Source organism: Manacus candei, unplaced genomic scaffold, assembly GCF_025592945.1.
Source record: "Manacus candei isolate 608988 ecotype Guabito, Panama unplaced genomic scaffold, ASM2559294v1 h1tg000081l, whole genome shotgun sequence".
Classification (NCBI taxonomy): domain Eukaryota; kingdom Metazoa; phylum Chordata; class Aves; order Passeriformes; family Pipridae; genus Manacus; species Manacus candei.
In genome coordinates this window covers 7,499,596-7,526,410 of record NW_026138129.1, presented here as the reverse complement: position 1 = coordinate 7,526,410, position 26,815 = coordinate 7,499,596, and the positions used below count along the sequence as shown (strand labels likewise).

At 39.9% G+C, this 26,815-nt stretch overlaps 1 protein-coding gene across 1 annotated transcript; it reads left to right on the top strand.

Moving 5' to 3' along the window:
* The first annotated feature begins 1,509 nt into the window (after positions 1–1,509).
* On the top strand, positions 1,510–20,789 carry PPIL4 (peptidylprolyl isomerase like 4). The gene is made up of 13 exons (XM_051811227.1): positions 1,510–1,597; positions 2,097–2,164; positions 2,251–2,315; positions 3,801–3,918; positions 5,860–6,002; positions 6,411–6,507; positions 7,898–8,014; positions 9,053–9,177; positions 11,116–11,182; positions 11,771–11,882; positions 13,410–13,506; positions 14,114–14,252; positions 20,356–20,789. Exons 1-13 carry the CDS (start codon positions 1,528–1,530, stop codon positions 20,578–20,580), a joined length of 1,443 nt encoding a protein of 480 aa, XP_051667187.1. The 5' UTR covers positions 1,510–1,527; the 3' UTR covers positions 20,581–20,789.
* Positions 20,790–26,815: the final 6,026 nt, after the last annotated feature.

Below are 26,815 nucleotides of genomic sequence, written 5' to 3'. Positions count from 1 at the left end.
GCATTCCTGCTCAGTGAATCAATTCAGGTCACTAAGCTGGCAGAAAACAAATTCAGCAATAAACAAAACCAGTTTCCCAACACATTAATGACTTGGATCAACAAGTGAGTGAGTACCAGAGCACGATCTAGAAAGAGGTGAAGACAGTGCAGCTTGAAGCAGAAGCTCTCTGTGCTGGGGAGTGGGATCCCTTGTTTTGAAGGCAACGATCCTTTAGATTGAGTTCAGCTGTAACACATAAGCCCAAAAACACATTGGAAGGGAATAAATTCTGTTTACTTGTCTGTTCTTTCAGAGTCACCCACAGTACTATAGGTCATATTGTGACCATGTACTCAAGTTAAATATTGGGACTGTTAATTGCTCTAATTACTATCTGTGAGGTAAAACTGGTTTTGACTATGTAGAATAAGCACACAACCCCCTCAGTGCACACCACACTCAAAAGTTGAGTGATGCACCTCCAAACGTGCATTTTGCTGTAAGAGGTTGCTCCTAGGGGTGGATGGGGGGAATCCTAGAATTGTTAAGGTTGGAAAAGACCTTCAAGATCATCGAGTCCAACCTTTGACCATAATTTCCATACAAGCTGTGTAATCCCAGACAACTTCTACATATGCTCAAGGGAAGGGTCTTCACATGAGCAGGGGTCTTTTTGACCTATGGCTGTGATTTTTTAGTATTATAATTAGCATAGTTCGGCTATAGGATAGATGGACTTTGACTGAGTCTTTTGCCAAGTTAGCAGTGTATATATAGAGAGGCATCAATATCTTGATTCACTGCATCCTGAAAGCTTGTTGGTTCTAGGATGTCCTTGGCTAAGGGATGCTGACTGCTGTCTGTTCCACTGATTAGGTCTCCTTTCTTGCTGATTAGGCTTGAAAGAGAGAGTCCAGAGAAGGGTGACAAAGGTGAAGGATCTGGTGCACAAGTCCTATGAGGAGAGGCTGAGGGAGCTGAGGTTGTTTAGCCTGGAGAAGAGGCTGCTTAGGGGTGACCTCATCATTCTCTACAACCACTTGAAAGGAGATTGTAGCCAGGTGGGGATCGGCCTCTTCTCCCAAGCAACCAATGACAGGGTGAGAGGACATGGCTTCAAGCTGTGCCAGGGGAGGTTTTGGTTGGAGATTGGGAAGAATTTCTTCACAGAAAGGGTGATTAGACACTGGAATGAACTGCCCACAGGGAGGTGGTGGAATCACCGTCCCTGGAGGTGTTTAAGGAAAGACTGGATGTGGCACTCAGTGCCATGGTCTGGTTGACAAGGTCGTGTTCGTTCATAGGTTGGACTCGATGACCTCAGAGGTCTTTTCCAACCCAGTTCATTCCGTGATTCTGTGTGAAGCTACACAAGGATCTTACATCGTACATCCTGCCTTAAGATCGGCACATTCCACGTTTTCCGACACCTGCGCCCTCAGAGCCCCGGACAGCCCTTCCCGCCCCTCACGGCCCGCGGGGGCCTCCGCGCCGGCAGGGGGCGCGCCAGCCGTGCCGCCGCGCGGGAGGGGGCGGGCGGCGGCCATGGCGGTGCTGCTGGAGACCACGGTGGGCGACCTGGTCATCGACCTGTACACGGAGGAGCGGCCCCGCGGTACGAGCCGGCCCCACCGGGTGTGGGTCCGCCCCTGTCCGCCACGGGACCGGGCTGGCCCCTGTCCCCTGCTGGTACCGCGTTCCCCCTGCGCGGGCGGGTGGCGGCCCCGAGCGGGATAGCGGCCGGGCTGGGCGCCCCTGGGGCGGGCGGGGGATCCAGGCGGCGCTTGCGGCCACAAATGTAATATATTCTAAATCAAAGGGCTGCTGCGATCTTCTTTCTTAGGTGTTTGAAAAGAAACGGGAGGGAAAATCAAGTGTGTTTCTGTATAACTAACCGTGTTTAGAGTTCTTCGAATCGCTAGAGATGGGCTGTAGGAAGGGAGGAAATGTTACCTCTCCCTAGAGTATTTCAGCGTTTATAGATTATACTCTGATAAGTCTCGACACAGTCTGCTCCAAAAACACTTTTCTACACGTTAAACTGAATATCTGTTATATCTATTCTTCCTGTATCTGGAGTTTCCTTTAGTAAATGCTGGTATGATTTTTTACAGCTTGTCTGAATTTCCTGAAACTCTGCAAAGTCAAGTACTACAACTATTGTCTTATTCACAATGTACAGGTGAGGATTCTCAATTCCTTTTTTTTGTTGTTGGTTTAAAATCACAAACACGAAAGCAATATCTAACATATTCTGCTTTGTGACAGAGGGATTTTATTATACAAACTGGGGACCCCATGGGAACTGGCCGTGGAGGGGAATCCATATTTTGGTAAGTATCAACGTGATATATGTATGTGTGTGTATAATATATGTATCAACAATGAATTGTGTAGGGAAATAGGGGCTCCAGTTTGACTATCTTCAGCTCTCTTGAGGCAGAATTACTGGTGGGAAGTAAAAATGTTGATGCATAGGCTTCTTTGGTTGTCATACCTAGATACCTCTTAACTTCTACGCTGCCTTTGGCCATTCCATTTTTTTTCCCCTGGACATTATTCTATCTTTAACCTTAGAAGTGAAGTTACAACTAACAGCTTGTACATACACTTCTGTTTGTTTAAAAACTAGCAAATAACTGTAGTTTGGTAAGACAAGTATCATAACTAAGTGCTCTGGAGAAGGCAAAATCATTAGCAGTTTGTTACTACTTTTATCTTTGTAACAAAATGCAGTTAATTGAGCATGAGTGAAACATAGAGGCTATATTTGATTTCCTCTGTCTATAAGAATGTAATCCCTTTGTTCTAAAAATTTGAGTTCATTTTAGTAATTTTGAATGTATATAAGGAAATCGCTTTTCTTCCTTGTTTAAGACATTTCCAGTGGTCATGCAGACAAAAATTGAAGAAATCATTCGAACAGCTAGGATGGAAGTTAGCAAAATGTGTATGTTCTATATGATTCCTTTAAAATTGTTATTAAAAGTAGAATTAAAATTGCAGAGCAGAACTAATTACAAAGTGCTGGGGAGCACAATATGCAGAGATAAATAGTTCAGTTTGAACAGAGACAGTGCTGCTCGACCAGTGTTGGCTTTTGTAAGTCTGTCTGAACCTCTTAAATACAAAACCTTGAACCCATGGATCCATGAATCCTCACTTTGTGGTCCTGGAAACAGTATAATTGTGCTAAGCAGATACAAGTCTAGGAAGGTGAACTTGCCAGACTTAAGCTCTCTCTGCACACAAGTAGATCAAGTTTATTTTGATACTCTGCTCTGTTGCAAGTCTTCTGAGACTTATTGATATGGCAGGTAGAGAAGTGCAATGTGATGAGAGAGTGTGAGATCCTGTCCTGCTGCTAGCATGGAGAATGGCACTTGGTCTTTTTTACCTGTTCGTTATTGCTGAAGTCCACAAAATCTAGTTTTCTGTTTCTCTTGGAAGAGAAATTTTTGATGTAAATTATTGCATTTTTACTGTGTGGAATAACTTATTTTTACAGAACCTACTTAAAACCTACTTCATGCCTCAGAAAAATGTTATATACTGCATTTAACAGCATATAAATACACCCTCTATCTCCCCCAACCCAGAAAGACTCTGTGAAATGTCTCAGAAAAATCTGTTGTTCCCCTGTAATATAAAGTGAACTATATAAGTGTACAGGTCCATAAAAATGTGCATGGATGCAGTGTATATTCTGGGTTTATTTGAAGGCCAGTGTAAAAATTTTTAAGATGTCTTATTTACTGTTTTACAGCATTTCATTAGCTCACTTTTTCTTGTAACGAATTTGTTATATATATTTTCAGTCAGCTCTATGGTGATCAAGCTAGATTTTTTGAGGCAGAAAAGGTGCCAAGAATCAAGCATAAGAAAAAAGGAACTGTGTCAATGGTGAACAATGGCAGTGATCAGCATGGATCACAGGTTGGTACACAGTGTTGGTACACATCTAAGTAACTAAAATGAAGATTCCATGAGTTTACAAAAGCAATGCAACAATGATAGCGTCATCTCAATAGCATCATCTTGTAATATGGTCAAAAGACATGTGAAAAACCAGCCATAGTTCAATATTTTGCATAGGATTTCAGGTCTCAATGGGTATTTTGTTCCAGACAAGAGAAAAATTAAAATACTCAGATTCAAATCCTGTCCTAGATTAGTTTTATTTGTTAGCACTCAGTCCTATATTTTTTCCTTTATTTATTCCTGTTAATACTTTGATGGGATTTTGCTAATGTATAAAACAGTCAGGAAAAAAATCTGTAGTTGAATGGAAGGGAAAAGTAAGGAAATTGGGGTTTGAAATAATCTTGAAATTTTCTCGTTATGACTTCATGTTAGTTTGGAAACTGAAATCATACCACGGTTTCTTCTGTATTGTTACATAAAAGTGTGTATTAATAATACAGTAAGTTTACAGTTTTACCCCAGTGCTGGTATAAAACAGTTGTTGAAAGTGGTGGTGTGCCCTTTGCTGTTCCTTGTTCATGTGCATTTTTGCTGTAGGTAGGGTTTTTTACATTTTTTTTAAAGTTCTTTTGCATAGAATGCTATTGTTTCTAAATTGTTATTTTAGGTCCGTTGTCACTTTTATAAATTTAAAATGCCTCACTTGTAATATCCATATGTTTTAATTCTTAAAAAGAGGGTTTCTTAATAAGTGAAGAACAGTTAAGAAAAAAGTATGGGTTTATTCCAGCTAGAGCTTGTAATATATGCAGCTAATTTTGCTGCTTCCTTACACTGTATGTGTAAAAGTGTTTGGGTGTGGGGTTTAGGAAAAAGAGGTGATATTTGTATTTATATTTAAGATGCAGCCTGCTAGTGTATATACAGGCATATGGGAACGAATGCAATTCCCAGGAACATTATTTCAGCTTTTTCCTTGGGAAAGAAAAATTCCAGTAAGGAATTACATGGAGTTGCCTTACAAGTAGAATGTAGCTTGGTGTAACCTATACCAAATACTAGGCAGTCTTAGCTGTGTTGCAGAGAGAATGAGGAGTGAGATGTTACCGGTCAGATTGTAAAGTGTGGATGTAATGGTTGTGTTCTGTTATTTGTGCATATCTGCTTCTTCCTCCTTCATTCATTACCACGTGCCCTCCATCTTTGATTAGTTACCAAGTGCTCAGTTGGTATCATTTTCCAGAGTTTCAGTTTTGCCCTAAAGTGAAAGACCTGATTTGTACTGATACATTTCAGTGCCAGTTGATCTAAGTCAGTGCTACTGTGTGCTAGTTCTTCTCTCAATGCTACTGCATCCTGTTTTTCAGGAGAGAAGGGTTTGTGGGAAGGAAGGAAACAAGTCTGGGTAGAATTAGGTGAAGGTAGAACTGTGGAAGTTTTTGCCAAATTAATGAAAATGCACCTGCTGACCGCTTCTTGTTGAACAGGTGATTAGAGCTCAGCTCCCAACTCACTGCTACCTGGAGGGGTAGCCTTGTTTTTTCTGCCCTCTCCCTTTCATCAGCTGTGGTGCCTGTCACAGCCTTTGCTGGTCTTGCTCAAGAAACCTACTCAGCAGGTAGCTGTCTGCTCTTCCTCTGCCTATCTGACTTTCTGCCAGATTGCTGAGTCAAACCAACTCACAAAAGGATCCAGAGAGCCAGAGCTGAAGGCTCATGCAGAGGGAGACTTGTATGAGAGAGCCTCTCTGCCTCAGGCAGTGGCTGTGAGCTGTAGGTTGGCTCAATGCTCCCAGAGCTGATGGAAGAAGACTAATCTTCTTCTGCAAAAGTCAGGAAGAATTTTTTTCCCATTGAATTCAGTGAGAGTTGTCTCTCTCTCCTAAGGTAAAAAAAACAAAACAAACCTGAATTTTGGTATTCATTGTTACTGGTTTTGTGTCTTCTTTTGTAGTTTCTTATTACTACAGGGGAAAACCTGGATTACCTTGATGGTGTACATACAGTATTTGGAGAAGTGACAGAAGGCATGGATGTATTGAAGACAATTAATGAAACCTTTGTAGATAAGGACTTTATCCCATATCAAGATATCAGGTGTGACTGCTTTTAACTTCACTTTTTGAGGAATACATTGTAATTAAATGAATTAGTCTTTTTTTTGAAACTAGATGAATATTTTGAAGTCAGGTGACCTGTACATGCTATGTTAAATATTTTTTTATTCCAGTAGTGGCAAAATAAGCAAGTACTAAATAAACAACTCAACTATGCCGCCCTTACAGAAGCATCAGTACTAGAATTTACAAGCATCAGTACTAGAATTTACAAGCATACAGTATATGATGATCTCGGAGGTCCCTTCCAACCCAGCTGATTCTATGATTCTGTGTTTGGCTGTTTGGGATATAACTGAGAATTAGTGGGGCTGGTTTGCTGTTACTTGGGTAAAGAGAGTTTTATTTGCATGTAACTGATGCTGATCTTGATTTTGTTCTCTGTAAGGATAAATCACACAGTAATTTTAGATGATCCGTTTGATGATCCACCTGGCTTGGCTGTTCCTGATCACTCACCAGAACCTACGAAGGAACAGCTCGATGTGAGTGCTCATGTTATCTTCTCGGGGAAAAGTTGGAAGAAATAATAAAATAAATTTATCTCTAGTGGTGTCCAGCACAGACTTGGCCAAAATAAGAATTCAGTCTTTTAAGTCTTTGTCTGTCGAATCCATGTCCTAAAAGAACAACACATTTTTTCACACAGGAGGATAAGCAATACTCTTCTACTGCGCATCTTGAGTTCTGATATGTCAAGTGCTTGTCAGTTATTTGAAGCTATTGCTGTGTTGAATCAAATACAGCTGCTTAATCTTTCAAGAAAATGTTAAAAGCGTGACTTGAGTGCTCTCCCCTGTGACTCTGGTGGATTTAGGTTTGAAAGCTGTATTTTAGATTTCTATTTGCAGTGTAGATAAGCGGAACATTCAGAATATTCACCTTTGGTATTATTTGTTTTCTGTATACTCTGGTAGAAGACAAAATATAACTAACATTTACTATTGTTAAAGTAGTTACCACTATTTTCCTTTTAAATGTGAAATAGTATGTGTTTCAGTGGAAGTAATTGTGATCATTCTTTGAGTTATATGTGCTAACATGCATACTGTTGTGGACTACTTGTTCAAACAGAAGGAATTTTCTAAAAAATAATTAGAGTAGTTAATAATTCACTCATAGCATGGAGTTATGGAAGTTATATGTGAGATTATCTCCTTGCATGGAAAGGAGTTTTTTCAAGCAATGAATAAATTGACTAGAGAGAATATTGTTTATTCTCAAACTTAATACATATAATTACAAGATTGGAAGGAGGCTTTCATAGTGCGTCTGCACTGTGGTTAGTCTGATGTGCCTTCAGATACCTTAAATGGTATAAGGAGTTTAATAGCTCACTGCCGACTGTGTAGGGATTTGAAAACTTTTACTTAGTTTTCTTTTTTGTAACCTTTCTGAAGATCCAGACACCAAAAGGTGTAAGAGGGAGAGCATTGTGGAGATGCTGAAGAGGAGAAAAATTAAACTTTGAATCCTATCTAGGTGTAGGTGTATAAAAATAAAATTCTTATTTTGCTATATTCTATTTAATGTTTGAGTCTTACAAGACATCATGGATACTTGCAGTGTTCCTGATCTTCATTTTGGGTAGGAACTATCTGAATTAGAAATGAGTTGACACTTGTGATGAGTTTTTGAGTATGAGGTGGGAATATAAAAGAATTTAGAATACTTAACTGAATATGGTTTAGACTGGTCCCAAAACTTCATACACAGTTCACAGTGCCTGAAAGTCCAGTTCTGCAGAGATACAGTGCTTAAGTGTTTTCATGTCTTGAGGTGTGAGGGGAGAGATCATACAAGTAATATTTGGAAAGTAAGAAAGAATTTTTGGCCATGACTTGGTAACAAATAGCTTTTTCCTTAATTTTTCAGAGTGGCAGAATAGGAGCAGATGAAGAAATTGATGACATGAAAGGACGGTCTGCAGATGAAATAGAGGAAGTTCAAGCAGAAAAAGAAGCAAAAACTCGTGCCATTCTTCTGGAAATGGTGAAAATCTTCCTGAATTTACCTTGCAGATGTTATTCCAGTGTGTGCACGTGTTATTAAGTGTAGAAGAATGTGTGCTACTTATCTTGAAATTGCTTATCTTGTGATGATGTCATGTTTCAGAATCTGTGCTATTAAATGTCTGTGGTACAATGAAAAGGATTGAGTGTGAGCAGTGGATGTGGTTTTTTGATAAAACTGGTGATACTTCATTTTCAAAGCCAGGATTAAAAGTGGGGCAGTGGAGGCTTTGTGAAAACTTGCTAGAAATGCATCCAGTTAAAAAACGTAACATATATAATATGCTGCTGAGTATTTGTAATCCTGGGAAAGGTTTAGCATGTGTGGGAGAGAGCTGAGCTAATTTGTGATAATCTCTTCCCAGTACATACAGTGGCATTGAAGTTGCATTATTCATATCTGTAATGGCACTCTTCCTCCTGTGGAATTAGTTGAATTTAACACTGGTTAACTCTGTGTTCCTCCTTAAATTTAGTGTTTGGTAACTGCTGGCAGTTGTAAACTCAGTAGTAACAAAAATTGTGAATAGGTTTTGGAATCTTTTTTTTTCTTTAAGGGAAAAAAAATTTAAAAAAGCATATGCACTGTTGAAGAATGAGTGAATCCATGTCACTCCTTTACAACTACCAAATTCAAATTTATGGTGAATAGTTCGCAGCAGAGCCTAATTCCAAAGTCAAACCCCAGATATGGCTGCAATGTTGCAGAAGACTTGGAGGAGAAAAAGAAGTGCTTTTAGAACTCTCTGTTACGTTATGAACAGGAAAAGCAAAGTAGAAAGCATTTGTCAACTTCAGTGAAGTCCCAGCGGTGGAATTGCAAATAGATAATAATTTTTAGGTGCTATGGAAAACACTTTTTTGTGGCACTGAGTAGGAAAAATAATTTAATTTTTGATTTTGTGATAGGAAAGATTTTTTTTTTTGAGATCGTACAAAAGTTGTGTTGCCAGTGTGCTGTGCTGCCTGTAAAGAGCTTTAGGCAGAAGTGATGAACATCCTTTTCTGTATGCCACAGGTGGGAGACTTACCAGATGCAGATATCAAGCCACCAGAAAATGTGCTGTTTGTTTGTAAGCTGAATCCTGTGACCACAGGGGAAGACCTGGAGATAATATTTTCACGATTTGGTCCCATTAAAAGGTAATTATGGTAAAATATGTTTTGGGATAAAGCAACAAACATTTCTGACATCTGATATACTCATTGTAAGATGTTTCTGATGCCTGCTGCCTTTTTGAGTTTTGAACTTGGCTTCTGGTAGTTTCAATTGATTCCCCCTAGTACTGCTATCAAAAGACATGATGGGCAATGAAGTCTGCTTTCCTACACCTCTTTGTCCTATACTCCAAAGTAATTTTTCCACTGCTAAGAGCACTAGCCTGCATACTCATGCTTTGTAGTAGGGATTTACTTACCTTGTTTCTCTTTTCTTGACTTTTTCCTGTTCTTTTGTTTTCATTTCAAGATGAGAGAACCAGAACTGCACATGGTATTGAAGAAAATACAGATATGCAGTGGCACAGTGGTGGTCTCTGCATTGTTCTCAACTCCTTTTCTAGTGAATACTAAAGCTGAGGGGTTTTGTTGGATTTTTTTTTTTATAATGCACACGATTCTACCCTTGCTCATCTTGTAGCATTTATCTACATCATATGAGCATCATTTGCTGTCTTGTTGGTCTCATAAGGACTTTCTGCAATTTCTTCAGTCTTTATTTTTACTACCTTTAACAATTAGTATCATCGGCACAATTTAGTATCATCAGCAAACTTTGAAATCAGTTTGCTCTTACCTGACCTTTTGCAAGTTTATCAGTGCAAAGATGTTCCTTATATCCTTTTCCCCGAAAGCCTTTGGTTCAGGAGTTTATTAGAAATTCCAGAGGGATTTCAAAAGACTGCATCAAATGCATCATCATCATGCATAAGCATATTGACTCTTTCAGAGCACTTCACTTAGGTTTATTCAGGTGGTCCTGAGTAGGCCCTGTGTATTCAGACACACACTAAGTCTGTTCTGCTTTGAGTTTCTACCAGTTTGTGTGGTACTGGCACACAGGCCTGCAGACACCCAGATCCTAAACTGGATTGTCTGGGGGGGAAAGGGGGTGGTGAAATGGGCATTGTGTGCAGCTCTTACAACTCCAGCATGATGTCTGTTTGTCCTAGGGATTTATTTTTTTCCCTCTATCAGTTTGTTCACTACCTCTTCTGCAATCCTTCCACTTTGAGATAGATTCTTGGAATAATCCACGAAGCAGCATTCTTGCAGAAAACCATCCTGTCATCTTCCTTGCTGATGGCTGCTGCAATGAATGGCTATAGCTTCTCTGAATAGCCTTGTGTTCTGCTTTTTTTCTTTTTCTCTCCCCCCCCCCTTTTCATTGTGTATCCTAATCCTGATTTGTCATTTCCTCAGTACATGTGGGGGAGGTCTCACATTATTAAGTCTCACCTTAATGCCACATTTCCTGCCCTGGTTGTCTGTCCTCCTTCAGCATCCTGTAGTCAGAATTCTCATGTCAAGTACAAGAGTTGGGTAATACTGATGCAATTCTGTATTGTTCCCATTTTGCATCTACTGATTCAATACTTTTGGGCTTCTTATTTTTGCCCTGTGAACTGCCTGATGAAATGATGGCTGCTAAAGAGGTGCTTGCTGAGAAGAGAAAGTTTGTCACATGGTGTCTGTTTAAACTTCGCTTAAAATGACTGAGAAAACAGAATGTGAAATTTCTTGTGTTGCATTAGTGAAATGCAAAAAATTAATAACAAATATTGGAAAATATATTTTATTTCATTAATTAAAAATTAATCTCTAGTTCTACACTTCATGGTAGCTGTTTGTGAGTTAAGTGTAATTACTCAAGTAATGTCGCAGGCATTTTTTCTGTGCAGACACCCCCACATCAGTAGGGGGTCTCAGAATCAAGTGTTGTAATACCTTTGAGGTGTTTTGGTTTTGTGATTAATTTTTTTATTTATTTAAACTGTTACTCTCCCTTTTAAGCAATGCTTTCCTATCCTATGATTTTTGCTTCAACAGCATTGACATTTTAATTTTATATCAATTTTTCAGCTGTGAAGTGATTCGAGACTGGAAGACTGGTGAATCTCTTTGTTATGCTTTCATTGAGTTTGAAAAGGTATGTTTTTTAGGTATACTATATGTAGATTTTGCTTATAAAAATTCATATCTGGTGTACTTCCATTAAGGAAAAACGCTGACATCTTCAAGTGTGGGGTAGCTAATACAATATATAATACAATAGTGTCCTGCACTGGGCTTGTAAATGATGCTTACTGTATCAACATGCTGCTCTTACTGGGAGATTGATAGTGATAGTTCTCTGGGTGGTGCATAGCTTTGTATGTGGTAATCTGTCTAATCTGTGAGGAAAATCCTGGAAAAGTGTTCTCACTTTGCTTTAACCTACTTACATACTTAAAATGGAGCTTTTTTTAGTTGTCCTATTTTCCTTATTTTTCTGAATGTATTACATTGTGCCAAATACCTGACTGGACTGGCAAATTTTTAAAGCGGTGAATTGAACTAAAGAATTGGAATTTGAAATGCTGATGTTCAGAGAAAGCATAACTATTGCTTTTGAAATGGTACAATGCAAGAACTGTTATATTGTAGGCAATTTTGGAAAGAAATGTATGTCATTAAGCAGTTGAATATACTTACGAAATAATCATGACTCAAGGTATTCTGGTAATGTTAATATCAGGAGGAAGACTGTGAGAAAGCCTACTTCAAAATGGACAATGTGCTGATAGATGACAGACGGATACATGTGGATTTTAGCCAGTCTGTTGCAAAGATTAAATGGAAAGGAAAAGGTAGGTACATTTGCAATACTTTGATCCTCATAACTTAATAAGCTATGAATTCAAAACTAAGCATTACATAAAGAGTTTCTAGTTTAAATCATCTCATCTTCGGGGATATAAATTTTCCTGGTACTGTAATAAATAAAGCAACACAGTTGTTAGCTCTTCCTTTCACTTGTTTTGTATGAAAGAGTAGAAGGGTTTACAACTGTACTACGTTAACATTGCATTACCACTGATTACCTTTTTTTATCCAGTGTATTTTTGTCACTAAAATATTTTTTCCTCTCAAACTTTGGACATGATGTTTTTTGATATTACTTATTAGCAGACTAATATTGCAGTACATTGTTACTTTCTAGTTTCTTTTCTTTATTCACTGTATGACAGTCAGGTATATATAAGAAAAAGTCACTATTCAGGCCAGGGATTTCTGCTCTTCACATCCAGTACATCAAGCGTACTGTCCAGCAGGTTGTATTGTATGAAAACCCAAGTTCAGGTGTTTGAGGATGTTTTGGGAGGAAAAAAATGGAGGAAGAGGTGAACGCAGTGGTTATTTTGTTGCTGGGGAATGAAGAAAACACTAGACTTGGAGAGGCAACTGTGCATTGCAGTGGTGGCATTCTCGTGTGTCTTCTCTTAAAAATGCAGTCAGCCCTCGATTGTTAGCACACAGTTTCTCCAAGTAGGGTTCTGGTCATGAACACTGAGGTACTAGAACTTGTCCTGCACAGAGCAAAGCAGACTCTGTAGTCTGTCTATACCATGTGCTGCACTGCATCCTGTACTATCTGACTGTGTGGGAAACTTTATCTGGGTAGATTAGGTCTAAATTGTTCAAAATATTGAAAAGCTAGCTATAGTGTCGTCTTGTGCTTCAATGGTACCTAAAAAATGACCTAGGGGAGGTACTATCCTTGTTCCTTGGGAGGCCGTTTCTGGCCCAGCCAGTGAATGTTGCAGTTCTCAGGGTGGCCGTGAGATGGCAGCACGTTGCTGTGGTTCGCTCCTCTCTGGGCTGGTACTTCCGGTGAATGGATGGAAACGGGAATCTGCCTTACCCCTCTCTAAATCCAAACGTGACCAGGTTTTTTTATATAGTTTTCCATTTGAATTACTGAGCTGTAGCTGTCTCAGAGGTTCCCTTTGTGCAGCCCGGAGCAAAAAGTCAGTTAATAATAGTCTGTGGACTTTCATGGTAACAGAATTTTAAGTAGTGTGACACACGATCCCTAAATGGGACTAAGCCAGTTACTGAATTCTGCTTTGTGATCTTCGTATGTTGTCTCCACTAGAATAAGGAGAAAGCCATGTGTTGCCTAATGATATCTGCAAGCAGGAGAAGGACAGAACATCACAGCTTGTCCTCCTTTCATTCTTTGTAACCAAGATGTCAGGTTTTTTTTCTGGAACTGTATCCCACTATGCATCTCTTTATGGTTATGAAGAGCTCTTAATCAGGACTTAATAATAGTTGTGTGTCTTGGTTGTGTTTTTAGCTGTAATGAGTTGATTATATTTTTCTGTGAACAGGTGGGCGTTATACCAAGGACGATTTCAAAGAGTACGAGAAGGAACGTGACAAACCTTCAAAACTTGCTCTGAAAGAGAAGGTAAAACCAAAGCAAGAGTATCCTTTCTGGTCAAAGGTGCTTTTTGAATTAAGTACAGTTTATGAAAGCAGCCTGGAAAAGACTTCTTAATTTTAAAGCTTGCCCAATGGATGTTTTGCTGCTGCCTCATAACCAACCATTTGGTGTTTGAGATAGAATTAAGCATTTTGTGCTTTTCACTTGATAGCTTTGATGAATTTAGTAAATATGCTCTTTTACTTCCATGTTGTGTGCAGGTAAATAATGTTCCAAGTCTACGGCCCTGGAATGACGTATAGCATAACAGAGTTTTAAGTAGTTTCAGAAGGGACATTGTATCCAGAATGAAACTAGAGTAGTAACTAAATCATTCTCTGAGATTATACTTTGCTTGTGGTAAGCATGAGAGAAAATAAGCCCATAGCTTGTTCAGATATCCACAGGTATTAAAAAAAGGAGAACTGGGACCTGGCTGTACTGTTTGACAGGACAGAATTCGGTTAACAACCCTGTTCTGACTGAAATACATTTTAAGTCTTGGTAAATGCTTTTCCGATAAACAGGGGTTTGTTTGCTTCACGAGGTGTTGTGTTCTGCTACTTATTGATATTAAATAACAGATCTGTCCTTAACCAACACCATCAGTGCCAAGTATGACCTTGTGCTGGATGAGGATGTGGAAGAGTCTCAAACAAGTCACTCACACTTGGCTAAAAAACAAAAGAAGAAAAAGCACCACCACTCCGAAGATGACGATGATGACAAGAGGACCAAAAAATCTAAGGTACTTACCTCTTCATGCACTAACTTTATACCTATTCATTGGTTTCCTCATAGAAGAAGCCAGGAAAAACAGGTCCGATATTGAATGAGGACATGGCATGCAAAGTCCCTTAAAATACAACACTTGTGAACCTGATGTTAATATTTGATTATAAAAGAGGCTTTCCAAATCCTTGACTTTTGCAGCTTGGCATATCTAGATGGCTTTTCACCAAAACATCCTAAAGAGGCAGTGTAGCCTCTCATAAAGTAGGAGATCTTCAGCACTTTGAACCCGTTGTTCACATATTCCCAGTCATAAACTAGTAGTTAATCATATTTCATGACTGTAGACTATTTTTCATTTTCTTGCCAGACCATCATATGTTGACTTTTTCCCATATGGAAAACCCCCCAATCTCTTTGCATTTTTTTTTTTATTTTTCCCTAAATGTTTTGGAAGCATTTCTGTAAAATCCTGTGTGTGGGTTTGCTTGCATCTCTACTGTGCAAGCATATGGTACTGTAAGGCTGGGACCATGGAGGGGATCATCAGGAAAGACTGGTTCTGTCTTTCATTAGTTCCGCTGCAGCCTGTCAGGACAGCATTCTCACATTTCTGTGAACTTGGGATATCCAAGATATTGGTGTTCTGTGGAAACGAGGTCTGCAATGATAAAGTGGAGGGTTGAACCGTCATTGCAGTGTGGGCATTAGGAGGAATTGAGTTAAGCTGAAAAAGAAAAATACCCAAACCCTACTATTTTAAAAAAGCAAGCTTTATGAGTGAGAACAAAGCTGTCTTCTACCAACTCTGTAGAAAGTGGTAAGGTTTCAGCCACAGTAAATAAAGCCTTTGTCCTGTCATGAGTTTTGAGTACTGCTGTAAGTTCTGTGTACACAGAGCATTCACGATTCTGTTGTTCTGTTACATCACTACTTCTGTGATGCTTAAAAATAACTTTTCTCATGAACACTGGTAATTAAATTCTTTCAGTGCCACCAGTGAGCCCTATTGCTCATTCATGGACAAAGTCTTTTTGTCACTGTGTACTAATTGTGTCAAGGTCCCTTGGGCAGAGGAGGGGAGACACCTGTTCAGATAATTGAAATCTCAACTGGAACACGTACAGACAAGAGGTCTGGACTACCATTGGTTTAGACCTCCTCCTGTCTTTTTGGCTGATTGACACTGTCGCTTCAGCATTCTTGAAAAGGGTATTTCTGGCAGTAATCTTTGTTCTCGATGGTTCAGAAATTACACCTGTGGAACTTGCTGGTCATGTGTTATCAGCAGAGAACATTTAAAAATTAATTAGAAGTCTCCATCCCTGCAAATGGCACAAGTACCAGCAGCAATATAAGGTGTTAATCTCTGTCATAATAGTTCCAAGGGAATCTTAGTCTTCATAGCACAGTGGATTTCATAGCACAAAATCATGGATGAAGGCAGATGGATTCCTGGCGTTGTTTCTGGTACTGGAAAAGAATATTTTCTAGTGCTTCACTGTATGATCTCTTCTATGTGTATGTGTATCTTTTTGTGATTTAGTCACCTGCTCCTAGTGTGGTTTGTTCCTGTAGTCTCTGCTGCTGTATTCTGGTATCTTCTTTCCCGTGGCTTTCTTCTCTCTTACTTTACCCAGTTTGCTGTAATATCTTAGCTTTCTTATGCCCAAAATCACAGAAGGAGGCTTACTTCTGTTCTCTGATGACAAGAATCATAGATCCCTCTTGGAGTTGTGAAAATTAATTTCTGGGAAGAACTTTTCTCTCTGGATTTGACTATTCTCGTTAGTGTGTAGTGTATAGTATGTACGTACTGAGCAGTATGTACTCACTCACATGTAGAGATTCAGTAAGTGTCTTGGGCATGGCCTTTCCAATGAAATCTGCAGCCAGCTTAGCTGAGAAATCCTGTTTGACATATACAAAATTTATTTTTTTTTAATTTTTTTATTATTTATAATTTGGTCCTAGTCTGTGGAACTCATACCAGAGCAGGGGAAGGAAGCATGTTCCTGAGGTGGAGTGTGTGCACTGTGAATACTGAGGCCAGCACAGAGGGTAACAGTAGCATTTTTAGTATAGGCAAACAAAGCGTTCTCCCTTAACCCTATTTTGTAAATCATAGAATATATTTGAAGTAAGAACTTTAAAACAAAGCAACAGCAGACCTCCCACAGCTAATTGGCCAAAGACCACAATAGCCATGCTTCATACAGAAACTTCTACCCCAAGTCCTTAGTGTGGCCGAGATTTTAATTGAGATCACAGGCTTATAGTGGGAAGCTCTGGCAACTGGAACTGCAGTTTGTTCTATGAACTCCAGCTATGACTTGAAGGGGTTTTATTTTCTGAATAGTTTCCATAAGGTTAGGTTGTTTTTCTGTTCTCTTGCTGGTGATTTTTTTTTTCTTTAGTATATTTTGACTCATCCTTTTCTTAGTCTGACTCCTGTTTCCTGAATCTTCAGCAGTGTTGATGTTTTAAGAATGTATTTTTGAATCTTGTGCTGTTTGACTTGATTCCAGTGGGTAGAAGAGGTAGGGTGTTGTGGCTTGCGTTTAGTAGGTAACAGGATGTGGGTCTGGGGCAGGAGGCTGGACTACCATGTGGGTTTGTGAATAGAATTTGGTAGTTTTTTTGAATACAGGTCAAGCTCCTGCTTGAGATCTGTATTACAACTTTGTTCCCCTTCCAGTTTTCTCTGTTTTCTCTTGGATTTTATTTTTTAAGATAACTGGATCTGTGGAGGAGTATAGCCTATCCAATAGTTTTTTGTGAGGCATAGGGCTTCCTGACTTCTATTTTCTGTACTGCATGGTTTCAACAGAGATACTCATTTTTCTGGTTTTAATTTCCTGCTCTTACTGCTTTTTGCATACTGTTCCCTTTAGATTCGGGGTCAAGTTTGATCAAAATATTCCCCCTGAAAAGGCTGTCTCTATTTGTTTGCTCCTTTTAACCTTTAACTAGTGTGCCTATAAGTGGTATGGTTAATGTGTTTAGAGGTGGCATATGTATTCTACTTTTGTGGTCATAGTATTTCTAGCTGATTTACCTGCAGGTGCTGTTTAGGAAGTGACTACTTTTGGCGAAGTCAACCATGAACTTCCAGAGAAGTGTCTTTCCCTCTTTTTGTATTTCCTTCCTCAAACAACCCAGCCTGGTGCTGGATTAAGAATTGGGGTGATCATCTCTTAGTCATTAGTCATTAACTGATGAGAGGCTGTGATCCTGTATTGAGAAATCTGAACATCAGCAGTAGGAGAGAGCCTGTTTTTAAGGAAGAATCTCTTTTTCTTCCTCTTCCAAAACAGCATGGTTTTGAATTAGGGCATAAAAGATTTGATATCAAGATAACATTGCTTTTAGTAATATATAGTGTTTAAAAAACTGACCTTTTTCTATGCCAAAGACTTTAAAATGTAAAGTCTTGTTTAAGGGGTAATGCAACTTGTATTGGTAGTGGACTAAGATGCAATTCATTCTATTAATTCAGACCACTACACCGTGTTCATAGTAGCTACAGTGGTGACTTTTTTGTGTCCCTTTCAGACTTGCCCTGTACACCTATACCTTAAATGCTTCTATGAACGTCACTGAGCTTGGCTAACTCAATGCTTGTGTGACTTCTTTAATCCTTTCAACAAGTTGCCCGTTCTATGGCATTCACCGTGGGCTATTTTTCTGTAGCTTCAAGTGTTCACACTAACCTGTTCCCTGCCCTGACTTGGCCAGTAGCCTCCCTCCAGTGTTGACATGCTAGATTTTTCAGCAGCACTGTTCTGCTGTTCTCCCGTTTCCCATGTGCTGGGAGGCAACTCCAGCAACAAATCAGGTAGAAGGCAGCCATTCACAAAGCCCACCACTTGTTCACCTGGCCAATATTGTCTTGTTTCTCTGTACTCCACCACTGGCATGTCCATCTTCTGATGTCCATCTTCTGATATTCCTGCCACAGAGGGGCTCGAAACTTGATGTCTTGTTCAAACATATGGAGAGTGAGGGTTTTTGGCTAGAAGAGTACTACGGCTGTGCATCGTTTTGACAGTGAATGGACAAAGTTTTTATAAATAGCTCAAAGCACCACTGAGTCTTTTTGGCGGATTCAGATTTCAACATCTGTACTGAAATAAGTTTGACATTAAAGACATGGAATAGGCATTTGGCCACCAGTGAGATTACTGTAGCCAGCAGTAGGAGAATTTTTTTGTTATAGATCAAACCTGTAATTATTCATGTGGGTGTTTATCCAGGGGGTTTATGTTGCTTATTGTAACCCTAGTATTTCAGCATTACCTATGTCATTATAAAAGTGGTGTTTGCTCTGGGAACCATCCTGATCCCTGGCTCTCTGCATAAAAGCTCTGTTTGGAGTAGAGTTTTTTCACTGTTCTTTTAAATAAATAAAGTTTGCTTGTTTGTACATGGAATATAGGTTTCAGCCATACAATTGTGAGTGCTACTGTCATGGTGCGTATTTAGGAAAATCATATCTGAAACGAGGAAGGAAACACTGTGTAATTTAATGCAGACATTTTTCACAGTTCATCATGATCTGTGCTTCGTGTTGTTATTAAAATTCCATAAATTGGTACCTGTCTGCTAGAGCATTTAGTCATACTGAACTTTCAGGTGATCAGTCATACCTTCAAAAAAAAAGTGTCTGCCACCTTTTAACAGCGAGGTGTGTAAGTATCTTTCTGCCAGATTCTGAAGCTCCCTCTTGTATTTTGTTTCGTGGTATATCTTAATTGAATAATAAGAACAAACCTGTTTTTAACAGTGCTTGAAGAATGTTAGTTCACATGTCAAAAATCAGTGTTTTGTATTAATAAAATCTTTAGAGCTCCTTGAAATGGAGTGTCTGCTTCCTAAGAGATCTGTATCTTTTTACTTTTAAAACTGCTGTGATGCCACGGCCTGTACAGGTGTTGGTGTCTGCACATAGTGAGTCTAGTGTGTGCTGTGCCGTAATGTTGTCAGTGTGACATTTCAGGCCTGACTGATTAGACTGTCTTTCCTAACTACAGTCTCAGTGGTTTCATACTGCCTAGTGCAACATGTAGAGCAGTTGTTCTACTGACAGCAGTTCCTCCTTTGTTACCTAATCTTTTTTCTCTCCAGAGCAAATCTGTTCTGTGCACTGAGCCCACTCACACAGCATTCTCAGTGACAACATGAAGAAATCTGGGAAAGTTCAAAATTTCCTCATTTTTGGCTCCCTGACCTTGCAGCTTTTTTTTTTCAGGAGTTTTTATGCATGTGCTTAAACACCATAACCACTTGTAAATACTGTTGGTCTCTCCTTTTTAGGTCATTTTAAATTAGATAGATAAACTTGGACCCCTTAGACTTTACTATGCCTGTATAGGAGTGTATCCTCATGTGTTTTCTCTATTGGTCATACCAATAAGCCTGCAAAATATAACTAGCTTTTCATTAGCTCATTATTTCCATTTCAACTCACATACCCTGTGTTGTTGTTTGATTGTGCATTTAAGAGGATCATATTCTCCATGCTGCCTCTTCTTGTGGACTTCTAACTTCAAGGAAACGTAGTTTGCACCTGCCTGTGTGTCGTTGGTCTCTGTAACAGTGTCATTCATTTTGCTGAAGCCTAGAGTTTAGGCCATTAAGAATTATTACAGGCATGTCTTAAAAAATGTTCTGCATCTGCATAGCACTGGAATGCCTGTAGGGCTTGAACCAAAACTTATGATGGAAATACTTGCATTGGATACTTACATTAAAAATCCAAATCTAGCTTAGAAGCTTGTGTGATGCTTATGAAGAATTTAATAATATCCATCTGAGTGGAATCCCTGATATAATCAGTTTTTGGTAATGCTCCTTAGGAAATTCAAGGAGAAGCATTCCTGACAGCCCTGCATTTTTCCATACACACTGACAAAAACTTATCTTCTTCATGTGGTTTTGGTGGGGTTTTTTTTGTGTTGTCTTTCTTGAATCATCATGGATGTGCATCTGTTTCAGGTAGTACCAACCCTAACTAAGGAACCAACCATGCTTGAGTCTTAAGTTCTCTTCACTCTTCATGTCTTCATATATTTTCCCATTTTGTCTGTAACTGCATTTCTGTCCAATTCCTTTAACAGGATTCTGATCGAAAACATGAGGGAGAACGCTGTAGAGAGAGGATAAAGAGTGAGAAGAAAGACAGGCATCGCAGTCGCAGCCGTTCTCAGGAGAGAGATTACAGTTACAGCAAACAGAAAGACAAATACAAAGAAGACTTCCGAGTAAGAGACTGGGATAAAAAACCAGACAGAAGCAGAAGTCCTAAGAAATCAAAAGACAAAGAGAGGTCCAAGTACAGATGAAGGATGAGGAAAAGAAAGAGGGGGACTAAAATATGTTTTCTTCCAGTATTTCCAGCATTCTTTCAAATGGATGTACAGTTACTGGATAAAAGCAGTTGCCTTCTGTTGACAGCCTGACCTTATAATTCTATGAATGCCCAGTGTATGACTCTCAGAGTAAGCTGTGATTCCAAACCCATGGTTTCAATAAAATATTTTATGTTAGTTAATTGGTCTGAATCTCTGGTAAGGAATGTTGTCTAAAGCTTTTTGGAAACATAAGCATGCACTAACAAGTGAATTGCCCTTCTCCACTGTGACAGGATTTGCATGACGTACCTCCTTTATTCAAGGAGGTTGTTTTTACCTTTCTGCACTTTCAGATGTCATGGTAATGAGTGTGATAGAAGACCTGGGAAGACAGAAGTGTGCACAGTCCTTCCAGGAAGTGGGCAGATGCCATTTGTCTATGACTACTTAAAACTCTTTCCTTCCTTTAAAATTAAGGGCTTCTGCTTGGCTTAGTCCCACCAGCTCCATGTGCTGCCACCACTGTGCAGCAGTGGTAAAAGGCACTGAAATGCTGCTGAGCTGTAGATTTGACAAGGATCTGGAGATGGTAGAGCAATTGAGTTCTTGCTGCTTTTAGGAAATGGCAGTCATAGAAACAAAAAAACAGCTTCCGCTTGGGGAGAGCACTGAATTCTTGCTGGACACCAGAGATCTCTTACTGGAGAGTTGTAACTTTACAGCACAAAGAATTTCAGCAGGCATTCATAGGCTTCAGCTAGCCCCCAGCCACCTGTGGGACATTCAGAACTTCCTGATATTTAGAAACAAACACCTTATTTCAGATGAATGTGTTCACTTTTCTGCAGCAGAAATGGCTTTTTTTTCCTTGCAAAAAGTAAATGCTTAAGAACTGAACCTTTATATGAATAGCGTATGGAAGTAAATAGTCAATTTGTGTTGGTGGTCAAAGAGTCTTCAGAATAAAAGGTTAAAAAAAATCAGTACATCCAAAAGGTTTCAAGTTTCTGATTTCCAATATGCCTTAGTGCTTTTAAAAATGTACCCAGTAGCTTCAGATTGATGGGATTACCTGTTTATATTTTTAAGAGAAAACTCTCAGATGTGGTTGTTCAAAAGTAAGATGATATTAATAGGTGATTAAATGACAGCATGAAAGCTCCCAATTCGAAGGCAAGTACTTAGTTTTAGGATTACATTTCTAGGCTAGTCTGCTACCACTGGAGGGATCGCAGTTCACCTGGCACACACATGGGTGGCCCAGCGCTCTGGATTAGATGGGATTTACTGCTATGGTTGTTGGAAATTATGGTTGTTGGAAATTATGGTTGTGTGCATTTGGTTCTTCTGGAAATGACATAGGCAAGCTGTATGGTCAACTGAAACCAAAAACACTTCCAGCTGGCTCTGTCCTGCCTGAGGTGTTGGAGTGGACAGGGCTTTTTATTATCTGGGAGGTGAAGAGTTGACTTGTTCTAATCTAATGGGAGTTCACACTTCCCTATCCTCATTTCCTTTTCGTCAGTGCTATCTCCAACCTCAGTTTCACTATTGACCTTTGGTGTTTGTGGTAGTCAGGAAACAGAACAAAAAACACCCCACCTTCCTCTATAATGTTGAGAAATAACACTGAAATGTTGCAGCAGAAACATCAACATGTGCACTTCGACATAACTGAGGCCTGTTTGAAGGGGAACTCTTCATGCTTTGGGCTCTTTTGTCAGAGGTTAAAGGCTTAAAGAAACAGCTCCTCAGAGTTTTCTACTGGCTTCCTTTACCTGCAACAGCTTAAAAACTGTTATATTCTGTGGATGAAAGGAAGCTGGAGACCTATTTTGATGGTGTGCATTGTAGTTACTGTAGTTCTCTTTATCTCTCCTGAGTTTGAGTCCAAGATTTGAAGTGTTCTTGACCGAAACCATGTTATGAATGGGGTGTAGTCTTAAAGCACTAAAGGCGAGTGGGAGAGGGGTAGGGTTTTGCAACAGAGATCTCTCTATAGTCCCGTGGACACCATACAAGTCAGTAGAAGTAGCAGAAAGATTGTATACAAGTGGTTGGCATTACAGTATGGATGACACTGTAAACAGTTACCCAAAACCATCCATGATAACCCTGTGCTTCTCCTGATGTGTGCTCTGCCTGGTGGCTGTCGGCCCTCTTGCTGATGGCTTCCTGTTTATTTTCTCAAAGGTCACGAGTATGTTTATGAAACTCACCTGAGTTGTGCTCCATGTGGCTTTGGAGCTGGCAACACAAGGATTCTTCATCAAAATCCTGGTTTGGCACGATGGTTTGGCATGTTGGCTCTTCCTTTGGGATATGTGCTGGAAGAGTTGTTCTGCGTAGCCCCACGTGTGGATGGAAGAGTGTGCCATGTGCCTCTGTTTCTGTGCTGCCAAGAATCTTTACTCTCTGTAGGTAAAGCTGTACCTGCTTCCTTTCACTTGTCCAAAAAAACCCAAACCCAAAGCAAATAAGCCCTAATAACCACCCAAACAAAACAAACTCCCAAAACAAACCCCCTAACAAAACAAGTTCCCCCCATTAGTTATTTGGAGAAGCATTTAAAAACTTTCAAGATGTTTAGAATAATTTCTGAATCAGTTGCTGCCCTTATCTTTGTTCATCTCACCCTCCTGTAGCCTGAATTTTTTCTTGTAAAACTTGTACTTTATTGACAACAGGATTACAGGTTTTGCTTGTAAGCTTCCTAGAGCATGGGTGATGTCTCTCCTTTTCTATCAATCGCCTGCTGCGCACATAGGGGTAGCACAAGCATTTTGAAAACTGTTAAATGACAGATTTATGTGACAACTTGCTGCAGGGCAGTATTTTTGTGTAAAATGCTTGGTCTGGTTGCTGATATAAAGCGCTTTTTCTCAGTGAGCAAGCCAGTATCGTATTGGTTAAACGTGGTAGGTGTGTTAAAAGGTATCAGTAAACCACATTAAGGTTTAAGTCTTCTGAGCATGACATAAATTATTGAAGCTGAAAGACAGCTCCAAGAGCTTTCTGAAATCTTAAGCTGAGCAGCAGTAAACTTTTAAACTTGAAACTTGTTTGGGACTTTCTGATTGTGAAAGGTACTTTCTTGTTATAAGCCTAGTGGAAAACACTTGAGTAATAGCTGTATCTTGTTATATAAAAGGCAGAGGAAAAATAGATATTTTAGGCAAAACCAAGTTGGGATCCTGCTACATCACATCTTATGATGGGGTTGTAATTTTCCAAGAAGTTACCATTGTCTGCATTGTTGAAATGAGTTCTCTCTGGTTTTTGTTCTCCCTGTTCCCTGGTCAGTTGGAGTGCTCACCACAATGGCATAGTTTTGGGGAGATAGGAAAGGCGGTCATTTTGGCAAAAGTACCTCTTCTAAAGATAGTGGCTCTCTACCAGCCTGAATACAGAATTGCCCATCAATAACTGAGCTGTCACTCTAGTAGCACCTGTTAAGTTAGTGATGTAGATGTTTGGAGTAAAAAACTGTCTCCAAGTCAAAATTTCCAGTGTCTCCAACAGCACTGGCAGCAAACAGCCGCCCACAGTTCACTGCACTGGCAGCAAACATCTAGACTTTGCCTAAGTGTGCAAAAATCCTATTTAAAATTGGGAGCATAGCAAGTACTGTGTAACAGTTGAATACAGGGAGCTTGGCTTGAGGGTCTGCCCCAACCCTTCCTTGAAGGCACTAGGGAAATATTCTTGCTTGAGGTAGGATGAGGAATGTATTAGTTCCAGGACTATTTAAAATATTCCTGGCAATAGACCTGCATTTGATTTAGCACTTGCTTTATCCCAACTGTCTTACAGTGGTTAGGGGCTAAAGAATTTTCACTGTGATACTATGGCCACATACACTTGTTTGATTTTCCCAGCAGGTGAACTTTTACAGATGAGGAAGGTGGTGATAACGCTTTTCTCTTGTGATGACGCAGTAATGACTGTTTCCTTTAGCAAAGCAAATAGCTCACTGGTTTGTGCAGACCAAAACACCTGACGTGTTCTGCAGTACTGGTTTCAAGAGAGTGGTTTTTTCATACTGAAGTCTAACACCATCAGGAAAGTGGTTTTGCACAGGAAGCCTCCTTGAAAGTCATGCTTGGTCCTCTCCATAGCCTCCAGGAGCTGCCACAAAAAAGCTGTCCCACTTTGAGATTGGTAGTGATTCTTTCTGGTGAAGGTCTAGTTTTTTCACAAGCCAGTAAATCCTCAGTCCTCAGCTCTGCATCAGAACATCCATTAGTGGGAAGATCTTCCCTGCTGAAAACATCTCTCACTGCAGCTCTTTCCCTCTTGAACATAACAACAGCCTTGAGCAGCAATAAATCTGTGCTGGGAAAACTCAGCATGCTTTTCAGCACAAGGAAGCACAGCAGAGAAAGCAAATGTCTATGAAACCTTGGGTACTCAAATGTTTATCTGCACTGGTAAGTGAAAGGGCCTGAGGCCATCTGAAAAATTAAATATGCTCCTTTATTTCTCATGGTGTTCTCTCTGTCAGCTGGTAACCACCTAGGTAAAGGCTCTTAACAAGTGGGTAAGGGCCTTCCTAGCTGACTACAATTTGAATGATATTGAGGTCTTTTCCTCATGGCTTTTTATGGTAGATGGGTTTAGTAATTTCATTAGAAATGGAAATTCTCTTATCTAATTGACTTTTCTTTTTATAAGCTCCGTTTTGTTTCTATTTATGTGGTAAAGAAAACATTTTAGTGAGAAATAGAGTTTAAAATGATACTATGCAATGCTGTATGCTTTGCTCTGTTGCCTACCCGGATTATAAATAATGCGGCAACTTTCTCTTTCCTTTCCAATAGTACTGCTTCCTAGTGGTCTTGTAATGAGGTGTGTGACATTCTGCAAGCTTAAATGGAGCAAAGAAAATCCTTCCTCTCCAGGGGTGTGGAGTCAAAGGCTGTGGCTGTTCAGTTTATAGCTGTTCTGGGCAGCAACAAACTAACCTATTTCTTTAGTTGCGATCTTAGGAACACTCCCTTATTTCCATATCCACTAATCTACTCAGCCAGATCTTTGTGGATCAGAGGAAGTGTTGTGCCAGAACTGGGATAGATGAGCTGGTGTGCTTCCTCTTTATCCTGTGACTACCTGGGCACTGCTTTACACAACAGCAGAGCAATCTGGGTCCCAAAGAGTTTCCAGGACCGTGAGTGTAATGCAAAGGCATAACCACCTACTGGAATGATCTGGGAAGGGATGGTGAGGCTTGCTTACCAGCAGTCAGTCTTTGGATTAAACAGGATACCACTACAAAGGGTTTGGCCACCCTGCTTCCTCCCACAAAGTACGCAAGTAAGGGAGGGATTTCTGACTGGGAAAGGTCAACCCTGCTCTGGTGTGTCACCTTTTGACAGTGGCAGAGGTGCTCTCCTTCCACAGTGGGGTACCCCCACCTTCCCTGGCCCTGGAGGTAGAGGGTACTGCACCTGCAAGAGCTGATTGCAGCATCTGAATGGTCCCAGAGGTTAACCCTTCCTTGAGTCTTCAACCCTTCCTGCTGATCAAACTTGGATTTTGGGCATATTTCTTTGCAGCGAGATAAGGAACAAGTAGATGAAAACCTCTGTTTTCTGTTGGGAAGTGCCTGTCATTCTTTGCCATGGACAGGCTCTGTGTCTCTGAAGTAGCCTTTCAATTGAGGCACCAGTAGGTTAGAGGGAGTTGTTTAGTTTTTCATGTTTTGTTGTAGTCTCCCAGACCAGGTTCCCTCAGACGTGGAAGTGTTTGAATGAGGCTTTGCAATATCAGGTGCTAAGCAAAATGTTGATTTTTTTTAAAATTCTTTTTTTTTTCCATGTATCCCTGAAGGTCAGAAATTTGCCAGATGTATGGGAATGAGGCTACCCTAACTTGGTGGAGCAACCCTGGTGGCAAACTTTTCACTTGACCCAGAATTCATATGCCATGTCCTTACTGCCTTATGTTATGGATTCCTGCCATAGTGGACTTGACTAATCTTTTCCTGTGACTCAGAACTGAGATATGTTGGGAAGCTCTTTTTTTAGTTTTTCCCTTTTGAAAACTGAAGTGAAAGTTTATCAAACGGTACAGTTAAATGAGAGCTTGGCCAGCCAAATGAGGAAGTAAAACCTTCCTATAGAAGGAGTTCTGTCCTGCTCACTGCACTTGTTTGCTCTCAGTTGACATCAGCCTTGCCATAAAGCCTCTAAATACGAGCTGGTGACTTCCTTGTGAGGCCAGTACT

What these genes read in the sequence shown, in the direction of transcription:
- PPIL4 (XM_051811227.1), top strand. Translation starts at nt 1,528, where the DNA reads ATGGCGGTGCTGCTGGAGACCACGGTGGGCGACCTGGTCATCGACCTG. An exon ending in ATCCCATATCAAGATATCAG is followed by an intron (nt 6,003 to 6,410) that starts GTGTGACTGCTT and finishes GTTCTCTGTAAG; the next exon opens with GATAAATCACACAGTAATTT. An exon ending in GTGCCATTCTTCTGGAAATG is followed by an intron (nt 8,015 to 9,052) that starts GTGAAAATCTTC and finishes TGTATGCCACAG; the next exon opens with GTGGGAGACTTACCAGATGC.